The following is a 12,404-nucleotide window of genomic DNA, read 5'->3' on the forward strand; positions in this document are numbered from 1 at the left end:
CTACACTTTATATGAAAACAAACTCTGAAAAAAAAAAAAGGAAAAACAGGATGACATAGTCTGCAATGTCTCTTCACCATTCTGCTGAATGGGATTTAAAAGACAGCAGCATGGATAGATACATTGTGGTCTGTACTTTCTCTTTACTGTTGCTGTTGAGCAGGCTTTACAACCCAGTAGCATCTCCACTATCTCTTTATTTCTGCTGCATAATTAGCTTCCCAAGCTTGCTGTTAAATGTCTCTTGTTTTCTATAATGCTGTTTGTGTCCTATGGTGTTTCAGGGAATATAGGCCCTTTTAGGCAGGTAAATATATATGCTTTTAAATGCTGTGTTTTGTAATGTATTTTCTCTTAATGCACATATATTCGCCTACCATTCATAGTAAAATGTGATTGCCTTTGGCAAGGCACAACCTATATTCTCTCTCATAAATATTAATTATTATTTTTCCCACCCTTAAAACTCAGTAAATGTTAAATGTGTCAAAATGTTCATCCTGGTCCCAATTGCGTTGCTTGTATCCGCGCGAACGTTCCATTTAACATTTTAGGGACAATCCACGTGCGATTACGTTAACTTCTGGGAGAGAGCTAGCTACCTGAAATGGCAAGACAGCTGCAGAAACACCACAGGCAAGGCCAGGGTGATATTGTTACATACGCCTCCCGAAGGAGAGAACGCAACACCCCACTGCACACAAGAACCCTAGGACCGGATGAGAGTTGTGGTGCAAAACAAGTGAGGCGAGGGCAACTCTACCGTTCAACATTTATTAACAGGGAAAAAGGACCAAAGCAAATAAAGCTAAATAAAACAGTTACTATCCTACCTTAACACAGTATTTCCCTAACTAGCACCGTAGTTCTGGCGCTCTACCCAAAGTAGGAGGGTTGATTGGCCCAGGTCTTACCTAATGTTTATATACAAAAAGATTATCCTTCGGGTGGTGTAAGCCCCGGGGCCTCTTGCCTAAAGCACGTAGCTTTCCCCTTTCCCCCTGACAACAAAAGCAGAAAGGTATTAACTAGGGATGGGATCCGTTCCCTTTTGTGCTCGTCCCCTGTTCGTATCCGTGAGCACGTTTCCAGGCAATAAATGGGCTTGGCTTGAAGCAACGGCCCCGGTGGATGTAGGTGGTATTGCATTTCTTGTTAGACATCCGGCTCTTCCGGTCTGTTATAGTCTACCTCCCGTAAGAGGGGGACCCGACACCCCACAGCCCAAGGACCCCCAGATGTGTGCGAGCAAAACACCAATAACAATGCCAACAGCAAACACGGTCAAGCAGGGCTTTCTTCGCCTCAGTAAGCAAACATGATAACGCGGTGGTATGTTTGGGAAAAGGGGCTGGACGGTACCAAAGCAAAGAAACAAACATAAAATACCCACCCCTAACCTGTCCTAATCTACCACACACAAAACTGAACTAACCTGGCACACTAATCAGGTGCCCTAACCAAAGTACAAGGGGGGGTCTGCCCAGAACTAATCTAGTGTGTATAGACACAGACTTTTTCCCTACGGGTGATGTATGCCCCGCGGGCGGCTCTAGCCTACACACTCCCCAAGTGAGTCCCCTTCCCCCCAGGGAAAACAAACCTGGCGAAACACAGAAACGGCAATGCTCACCAAAACACACTGACCACAACGCAGAGAACAGAGTGGATGCCTACTCTGTACCAAGAGAGCCCCCAAAACACAGAAAACAAACACAATTTATACAGGAGGGCATGATGGGATGATTGCTGATTGGACCCAGGTGAACGGCATCACGGAAGGGAGGGAGGCATGGATGAGCGGAAAACCAGGGGCGAACCAGCACCACCTGCCGAACACACAGAACAGGGGGGTATTCCAGAAAGCAGGTTATGTCACATACTCGGGTAAGTTAACCCACCAGCTGATTAACAATGTTGCAGCAACTTAGTGGCAATGTTGCTACAACGCTGGGTGTCAGCTGGGGAGTTAACTTACCTGGGTATATCACATAACCTGCTTTCTGGAATACCCCCCAGAACACACACAGGAACACAACACAGAGAACACCAACACGCTCAAGGCACACTGAAACAGACATATAGGGGGGGACGTAACACAGTCATTTTTATTCTATTAACTCCAGTCAACATTTACAAAACAATCTCCCCCAATAATTTTTGTTCGATTCCCGAACCTGGCTCATACTACTAGCTTTTTCATAGAATAATTTTTCCTGATTTTTGTTAAGTTTGAAACCAATCCAAAATGGCTAAACTAGCACCGCGTTTATTTGTTTACGTCAATACAAGTTGCCTGCAAATGTGCTTGTGGATACGAACAGGGCACGAGCACAAACGTTCACATTGGCCGATTGCCGATTTACCTTGAGCTGAATGAGCCACAGACTTATATTGAATGAGCACAGGGAGAAATGGCTTGAGTTGCCTGCCCTGTTGTAGCAAGTTTAGCAAATGGTTGTCGCACATACATGAAATGTTAATATAGTTTATTTCCGTTATCTTAAAACAGATTTGATTTTTCTGAACGTTTCAGAACGTTTTCTGAACGTTTTTTCGTTCATGACATGATGGCAAATATTATAGTATGTTAAGCGTGAGCATAGATTGTTGACATGTCTATCTGGAGCAAAGACGAAGATTAATACTTTAACTGATAACCACAATAGGAAATTATATATATTTAAATAATATTAGTCTTGCCTTCAGAAGCTTTTGTTAAACACACCCATTATTTATTTTTTCATTGTGTCATCAAGCCAGACTGCTTTTGTGGGACAATGAAGGTCCATTCTCAGTGACTCTTGTTTCACCCCCACTTATATCTGATGGAAACGTCTTGTATATAGTTCTGTTAATATTCCCCTTTCAAAGGCAAATGTTCAATAAAATATATTTTAGACACACTTCTCAAGCTTTTATTTATTACATTATTACCAAGTCTTGTTAGATCACGTTATATCCATTAATAGGCGTTTGGTTTTGTAGGTTGAACATATAAAACACAGGCCACATTTCTACACTGATGTTAAACTGAAGGCAGTGTGAATTCCGTGGCATTTCGTTTTAATATAAAGTTGACAGTAAGCTATGGTAAGTCTGCATTATGGAAGATTTCTGTTACCAAAATAACTATTAAGCTTTCTTTGCCTGGCGAGAACAACGACGGAGCTAGGTCTTCAGGTTAACAGTTTATTTAATCCGATACAATGCGTTGGAAATCATACTCAAATCATGGAGAAAAAAAACAACATGTGATGAGTTCCATCTAGAATAGCCCTATATTTAGCCCTATAGCCTATTTCTAAAAACCAAGTGAAAGGAATACTATACATTTAGTCATTTAGCAGACACTCTTATCCAGAGCGACTTACAGTAAGTACAGGGACATTCCCCCGAGGCAAGTAGGGTGAAGTGCTTTGCCCAAGGACACAACGTCATTTAGCAGCGCCGGGAATCGAACCGGTAACCTTCAGATTACTAGCCCGACTCCCTAATCGCTCAGCCACCTGACTCCTATGGGTTAGGGTTAGGCTCCTATACAGTGACAGCATACATTTCCGTAAAGTTTGCATCATGTCTCTGATTCTTATCGGACTTGTACCCCATTCTGCCACTGCAATGACTTAGCTCACACGCTCACGACCATACAAGTCTATGCTCGCGACTGGTTGTCGCAAAGTATGACGTGTACAGCTAGTTGCAAGCGTGCACGAGTCTCGGAGCTAAGAAAAAAGCAAGCACTGTTTAACGCTAGACCGGTTTTGCGCTCTCGCTTGCCTCACTGCACCTCTAAGCACTTTTCATAGAAATGAATGGGGACGCCATCTTGGAAGACAAAAGTAGCTGCCTCTAGTAATATAACTCTATGAGTTCTCCCCATATTAGACATTCTGCTGTTTATCAATCTGAAGAACGCGAGGTTGAGATGCGGGATTTCTTAGCTATTGCGCAATACCCTGGCCTCGCAGCAGTATGACAACAGTGGCATTATCAGCGCAACATTTTATGAGCTTTTGCTGTATAGTGCTTTTGTATTACATGTGTTAAATATAGGCTCAATAGCTCATAACATTTGTGTTTGTCATTTCACTCATTTGATAGGATTATGATAAAATGTTGCAACTATGTGTCTGCACTGCGATGCTAGCTAGGTTATCGAAAAGTCGGAGCAAATTTACAAATTAGCCGTTTCATCAATAAAATAAGCACATTTTCAGCAACTACACTGCCCACTTCGTGTCACATTTTAATTCAGATACTGATTTACACGTACCGTTTTAGCTGAAATATGAATTGTAAAAATGTACAGCAATGACGGATAAAGGATTGTGTTCGTCTTGTTGGTCACGGTAACCCCGCCCCTGACGCAAGGTTCTTACTTGGTTCCCACTTTAGCCCAGCTCCGATGTGGTGCTACTTGCGAACCACTTTCCCTGGTTCAGAGCCGGTTCTTAGTAGCCTGACGTTGTCATACTCATAATTCTAGTCAGAATATGAGTCTGATACCGCTCCGTTGGGCTGTGAGTATGGGGCATGTTTCAACCGAACCCGGACTAAAAATGCCTCTTCTCTCAATTGGATAGACCTACAACCAATCAGAGCAACGTAGTATGTGACGAATCCCGTAGGAAGGACGGCAACAACATATTTTCGATCGAAAAATGCCTTGATCGCGTTTCTCTGTTCCTCTTTCAAAATGAATGTGACATCTGTCGATGTCTTCTAAAACAGACTTGACGGCAGAATTTACACATCTCAGCTCTCCAGCGGCAGCCATGTTTGTTGAAAACCAATTCAACCCAAGCGCTCTTTGGTGACGTGGTTGATTACGTTACTGTTGATCATCTGTCCATCATCGTATAAAGCCCGCCCTGACAATTTGATTGGTCCGAACAGCTCTTGTTCGAGCATAGTTTTTCCCCAACCGAGCGACTCCAGACCGGCTGGCATCCAGGCTAGGTTCTTAGGCTGTCGAAAGAGAAAGAACTGGTTCGAGATTAAGCACTGGCTCCGAACCAGCACCCAAAATGCGTTGGTGGAAAAGGGGTAATATTGCCAGAGAAGCAGCACCCCAAACCAACATGACTCCAGGCATCGCTCGAGTTTCTTCCATTGGTCATTATTATTTAGCCTAATCCGTATTGTAATAATCATAAATCCGTTCACTTATGAAAATGACGTCATCATATTTAGAGTGTTGTTATTTTATTGAAATGAAACGTAACATGATAGGACTAGGTACTCTATACAGTGCCCAAAAACAGATGTTGATGATTCATCAACAATGTCAACAGTAATAATAATTAGTAATAATAAAGTCCTCACAGTTCACAATAGGCCTACATATCACAAATGTTAAGAATAAGAAAAAATCAGTGTAATCTAGTTTAATTGATATGAAGACCGTATCGTATATAGACCGTCCACCCGCATCAACAAGTAACAACTTTTTCGGTGGTGTACCTGGTTAAAGCGGTGTTCAACGACGTCTTGTTAACGCGAGTCTGGATACCCGAGTTTGTGCCCCAGTGCAGGGCACCTCGGACGATATTCTTTAACGTTTACTGTGAGAAAATGACAATTCTAACGGCCTACAGATGTATCACAACATTTTAATGTGTGAGCACTAATATCAGTTTAAAATTAACACATGTAGCCTTAATTAAAATATTAAATAACGTAGGGTAGGCTACCGTCGGAGACAACCACTATGTCTCAGTCAGCCAGTTTAAACGGCTGCTAGATGACACTGTTCATTTTCAATGCACCGATAGTTTGGCTCTTTGGGCCGGCACAATCCGGAAGAAACCACCAATGCTTCACAAGGCATCGTTCGCCCATCCATAGTATTAACCCAAATGATAACAATGAATGAACGAATGAATGAATAATGTACCATATAATACCAGATCCAAGCATTGGATAGCAAATATACAAATACACAATTACAGAAGGCAGCTCACAGCACACAGACCAAACCAAACCACATAGCAGTCAGCCAAGCTCCCTAGCTAGACAACTCAGGCTTAGGCCACGTTTACACATAGCCGGAACATATTTACAGAAACTAATATTTCTGACCCTCCGTTTTCAAAAATAACGTCGTACACAAGATCGTTTAAAAAAATGTTTCTGTTTACATGAACCCGCATAAATATGCCCCCGAGCGCCATCATAACTATGCCAAACCTGTAGGCGGCAGTGTAACGACAAGGATAAAGCCATTCAAACCAATCAGAATTCTCAAAATCTTTGCCTCTGCTCGTCGATATAAAAATCAGTTGTGTTTGTAAATACAAACAGGCCAAAAGGGTTTGCATTGCATAAATGAGCACTACCGTAACAGCATCCATGATCAGTAAGCAAACTAACTGTAAACATAGGACGCTCACATGGCGTGATGCATTTTTAGTCGCATACTGTGACGTTTGAGAACCTAAAACTACAAAAACAACAAAAACTGAGTTTTCAGAAATCTCCACTTTGGCCGGAGTTTTTAGAAATGATAGTTTTCCGTGATAAAACTTCAGTTTTCGTGTAAATGAAAGGCCAAACCGCATGAAAATATAAGCGTTTTTCCTCGGTTTTTAAACGGGGCCTTAAATATGGTGTAACGCAGCTGCAGCCATTGACGAGGGGGGGGGGGGGCGGAGCGGAGTCCTGATCAGGGGATCCCACCAATCAGTCACTCCAACTGGTTTCAGAAGCCATCTTGCCTAAGATGACAAACCTTAAAGAAAGAACCCCCCCACACACACAAATACAAAAAGTGAAGTGTAGAATGAAACGGTTGTCTTATTTCCCCTGCAATAGGGAATAGTAATAAGCTATAGCCTCAGTTGAAAAGTTGGATCAAACAAAGATATTGGGCAATCCTGTGTAAAAATGGTCCTAACCTCTATGACTTAAACGTCACCTTAAGTTTTTCCCTTCTAGTGATATTTTCAGGCATTTAGCGTAATTGCATTCATTCATTAAGAAACCCCTTCGAAACAAGCTGAACCCCCTTTGAAACAAGCTATTCTAACAACGTTGTCATCAGTGGCGATTTCTTTAAGACTGCAAGTAGGGTTGCCACCAGACCCGTCGCCAGACCTCAGTCTTAAGGGGGGCATATGAAATGCATGGGAGGGCACACTTATTATTAACCTACAGTACGTATACTTATAATAATCGTATACTCTATTCGCGCAGCACATAATCATCACGTTAAACATAACCAACAGCAATATGACCAGATAGCCTATAGCCTACACCACATTACATAGAAGCAATTTTATGAATATCCATAAAACACTTGACTATACAACATATTAGATTAGATATTAGACACAAAATTAGCAACTATGATAATATAAAATTACGGTATTTTTTAACAGATCTGTGCCTCAAGCCCCCGCACAAGCATTTTTGGGGGCAGAGCCGGCCCCCTATGGCACGCCCATAGCGACGGGTGTGGTTGCCACCCGTCCCTTAAAATACAGAATCGTCCCGTATTTGAGAATAAAATAGCGCGTCCCGTTTTGAATCAATACGGGACGGGGTTTGTCCTATATTTTCCGAGTTGTCTTCAATGCAGCATCCCATGCAAATCATCCCACCTGCATTCTGTGAAGACTCGTCCTATTCTTCCCCTGATTGGGTAATACTCGCTGCCATCGTTGGTTTGATCAGGCTCACGGCCAATCAGAGGCAGAGGAAGGCGGGTCTCTTGGCGTAGAGTCGATTTGAAAGAATGGTGGAGGCAGGTCCAGATACCCCCCACGTAATAAGAAGTACACTTATAAAATGAAGTAGGCTTTACATGCCCCAATACTGCACACTACTACTTCTGGTCCACTGATGTTATCATGTTCATGATGTTCATGGAAGATCTTGCAAGTCTCCTGCACTATATCAGTTTTTTCCAATAGACTTTTTTGAGTAAAAGGATTTGTTTAATTTAAAGTAAATAAATTATGGATCTGTTAATTTAATAAGTTAATAAAATATGGTTCTCACAAGTTCCTCCAAAAGCCTACTTTTTGTGGTCTCACTGTCAAACTTTGTTGGCCTATGTTTATTATCGTCATAGCTGACGATATGACCACTTGAGTTGTGATGGACTGAGGGCATCTGTTCACACTGATTTCAATAGCAGATATCTTTTTATAATGTCCATGTATCAATCTTAATATTATAATGAAAACATGTTTTAAGCTGTGATTTACCACCACTGGCACGTCATCGGGCCTGTGATCATCGTGGCCCCGAGGGGTGTGGCCCCCGCTGCTGCAGGCATCCCTTATTTTTCAATATTGAAGGTGGCAACCCTAACTGCAAGGGAAGCTCGGCTTCCCCTAAAATGTTTACGATTGTGTTAACATTTTAAATGCGTAGTAACACGTTCATCTCGAAGACGAGTTCGTTCAGAATCACCTACATATAGTAGCAGGTCGACTGATTCAATTTCCTTCTCATACTTTCCCGTAGCGTCACAGTGCATTTCCCTGTTGAAGCCTGGCGTCCATGGACTTCAATGGGGCTGCTTTGAACTGTTTTTTTTAAGTGCATCGAAACTATACGGTCATTGGTAAAATGCTGCGATTATGTCCCGCCCACGGACGCTCAGCGTCTCTGGGGGTGAATGGAGGAGTGGGCTGGCCTGGACGCCCTGCTTCTGCGTGTTGATTGGAGGGTCTGTCGAAAGACTGCATCTCCTTTTGATTGACAGCAATTTTGTACTAGAAAGTCGCCGAAAGTATTCGAGCTCAGTCCCATCGCAGATTTTGCAAGTGTAGTCGTAAGACCAACTGCTGCAACCTATTTCTTGGTATTTGCTTGGCGAAAAATTGCTAGCCAATTTTCATCATACATTTCATACAATTATACACCACATTCCTTGTTTCAGTTTAACCTAATTCCCACATTTCCTTCGAGTTTTTTTTCTTTTTTTCGTTAGATCGTTCGTTCATTCATTCATACATACAGTAGGCTAGGCCAGTGTCGTAGGGCTGAACTAGCCAGTGAACTAGCAAAATAAATAGAAAATTTATATGATGTAGGCCAAAATGAGCTTTCCCTATTTGAAACATAGACATATATATATGTCTATGATTTGAAAGACCAGCAGCCGCCACTGGTTGTCACCGGCAGTATGACGCGAATCGTGATTCAAACAGTACCATCTGCTAACTGAAAATATGCTCCCAAAAACTTAAATAAGCTTGACATTTATTTAGGGGGAAATGGCTAATTCGAAGGAAGTTTGCTGGAAGCGATCATTGTCAGTAACAATGCCAAATGCGACCATTTGGTCTCAGTCTAGAGCCCTGCGTGGAGAAGCTGACCCCTGTAAATTGTGCTACGAGCAAACTAGCCTAGCTGCTGTTTCTAGCCAAAATTCACTGAGGCAGAGAATGTATAATATAAAACTTCTGTTTCTACATCTTTCAATTATTAATACTTTTCAGAATGGGTTTTATTCGCTAAGAAAAATCACACAGACAAGGAATTTACTGTGGCAGGAAGGTGCACACATTAAACATATAAGAATCTTAAATAAGTGTACAAGTCTAACAAATATTAAGGGGCTAAAAATGTAAAAGGGTTAGAATGAAATAAAATATAAAAAGGTTCTAACATAACGCTTTAACATTTATGAAATTAAATAAGATACCCTTTTCATCACTCTTTTTTTTCCTTTTTCAACCGTGAGAAAATATTGCAATGCATAACAATGACAGATATACTTTTAACACTGTCTCACCATTTTGGTTTCAAATAACACTTTTTTTCACCTTCATACTGCTGACATACTTTTGTCTGCTATGATATTGATAACTGTTATGCAATATACTCTTCATCACTATATTTGCTCATTTTTCTAACTTCAAACTTTTTTCTGTTTCTCAATCTTTCATTCTTTTAATACTTTTAACGCTTAAAAATGTATGAAAGTCAATAAGATACTCTTTTCATCACTGTTTTTTCTCCATTTTCAACAGTAAGAAAATATCTCAATGCATAACAATGACAGATAACACTTTTTCTCACCATTTTGTTTTTAAAGCACATACCTCTTAAATTTTTTGTAAAACCTTCTTCACTATTCAAGCCATCAAAACAATCATTTCAACTGCTTTCAGCAAACACACACATTTTCTTCAGGAAATGTACCTTTCTAGTTTTTTTTTGCACTTTAAACTTTAATACCTTAAAAACTTTAAAAGTTATCAATGAGAAAAGTAATAGCACACTAGAGCAGTTCAGACTTTATCAAATGAAGTTTGAACGGTGTTTCTAGCTTAAACGGTGTGATAGGAGTAGGCGACGGAAAAAAGTGGGAGGAAAAAATAAATAAGTATGCAGAATAACAATAGTGTTTTTGCTTGCAGCAAACACACTAACAAGGACAACAGAGTGTGTGCATGTGTGCTGCTGCATTTATGGACCTGACTCAGTGGCTACATATTTGATTTTATTTCAGCCAGTGTTTCACCTCTACTATTAAATGTTTTCAGTTCGGTTTGTGTTTTTATTTCTGTTGGTAAATTATTCAAAAAATGGGTCCCTATCACTGACAAACATGACTGGCCAAAGGTGATTTTGCGCCTCTCTGCTATGCAGTTGCCACCCACTGCTCCCCTGGCCACTCTCCTTGTATTGGTTTTTGTCACAAAAGGACAGATTACGGCTGGACCTAGATTATTTGCACATTTAAAAATCAGTTTAAGAAAGGAGAACTTCATAAAGCTATCAACATTTAAAAGCTTGTATTTCTGTACAATCAAACAGTGGTGCCATATTGTTGGTTTCTGATCCTTTATTTTCAGTGCCTGTTTGTATAATGAAATGATGGGTTTGACTGTTGTCTGGGAGGCTTGGCCCCATACAGTAACACAGTAGGATAAGTGAGAGTATCATGGCATGAAAAAACAGTAAAGCTGCCTTGACAGGTATGTGATGCCTTAGGGGTGGGAAAAGAATAATAATATATATGGCAGACGCTCTGGATAAGAGTGTCTGCTAAATGACTAAATGTAAAATGACTAAATGTAAATATATGTGAGAGAACAATGGTTGTGCTAGCCGAAGGCTTGAGCACATCCAACTAATGATTAGATTAATAGGCAGGGATAGGGTTTGCAGAGTTACAACAAAACAATTGGATTCTTGATAGTAATGACTTCTAAATTGTAGAGATTATCTTTGTGTCTTTCCTGATCCACTCTTTTTCTCTGTCTTTCTCCCTCCCTCAGTGGTGCACAAGATGAATGACGAAAACGAAGTCCACCTGCTTAGCTCTTCAGAAGTGGAAGAGCTTATCCACAAAGCTGACGAGGTCTCCTTGATTTCTGAACCTGCCAAAGATACCATTATTCCAGTCCCAAAAACAGAGGACCATGATTGGTCTCCTGAGCAGCACACAAGACCCAAGACTGTGATCACTGGAATAGAGGCTAAGTCTGGAAATACAAGTCCTCAGCCTGGCACTGAAGTCAGTATTCCAGCAGCCAGTTCAGACAATCCTGTAACCATGGTGTTCATGGGATATCAGAATGTAGAAGATGAGGCAGAGACAAAGAAGTTTCTTGGGCTGCAGGGCACTGTTGAGGCTGAGCTAGTGGTCATCAATGATGGCACTGGCAAAACCTTGGCCGTTGCTCCAAAAGGCAATGCGGGGCAAGAGCAGTCTGCACCATCTAGCAACTGTACCACACCCACCGACACAGCAGAAGCAACTCTAGCAAATGGGGAGGATGGAAAACCACAGGAAGGCACTTGCCAGAGCAACAAGGAAAAGCCATGCAAGTGCTGCACCATCATGTGAGTCTACTTGGTAAAAAAAAGAAAAAGACAACATAAAAATACATCTGCAGCCAAAACTAAATGCAAATGTACCCTTACCCCCATTGTTTCATACCCTGACAATAAAGGCAAACATCTACTGTACATTTTAGTTTTAAACTTGTTATTTTATTATTGTCCTTTTGTCATGATTTGTCTTTCTCCCTGCCTTTCCTGTCACACTATACTGAAAAAAGATATCTTAAAAAAAGAAAATGATAAATCTTCAGAACTTGTTTATTGTCTAACAAATATGGTTTCATTTCCAGTCATGAGTTTTGTACTCCTCTTAATCTATATGAACATTTGTACACACACATACAGTGTATATATAAGAATATAGACATAACTTATGTAGCAATTACTTCTCTGTGTCTTCTTGGGTATGCCTTTAGCGTCACACACTGGGACAGCTTGACACATTGGCCCCTAGTACTCCTTGCACAACCTCTCAAGCTGTCAGAATGGAAGGTGTGGACTGGTTTCATCAAGGTGTTCCACAGATTTCTTATGGCATTCCAAGTCTGGGCTTTGGCTAGGCCACTTTGGCTAGCACCAATGTTATGTTGTCT

General features: G+C 41.1%; 1 protein-coding gene across 4 annotated transcripts in view; it reads left to right on the forward strand.

Annotated features, from left to right (window-relative positions):
* The window catches only part of palm1a (paralemmin 1a), a 111,860-nt gene extending 99,943 nt beyond the window's left edge, over nucleotides 1–11,917 (forward strand). For all 4 annotated transcript variants that reach the window (XM_067230824.1, XM_067230825.1, XM_067230827.1 and 1 more), the window contains one exon: nucleotides 11,244–11,917. In XM_067230824.1, the coding sequence (XP_067086925.1) occupies nucleotides 11,244–11,815 (572 nt within the window). In that variant the 3' untranslated portion in view covers nucleotides 11,816–11,917. The remainder of the gene's footprint in view (nucleotides 1–11,243) is intronic.
* Nucleotides 11,918–12,404: the final 487 nt, after the last annotated feature.

The sequence above is a fragment of the Osmerus mordax genome, chromosome 27 (assembly GCF_038355195.1).
Source record: "Osmerus mordax isolate fOsmMor3 chromosome 27, fOsmMor3.pri, whole genome shotgun sequence".
NCBI lineage: Eukaryota > Metazoa > Chordata > Actinopteri > Osmeriformes > Osmeridae > Osmerus > Osmerus mordax.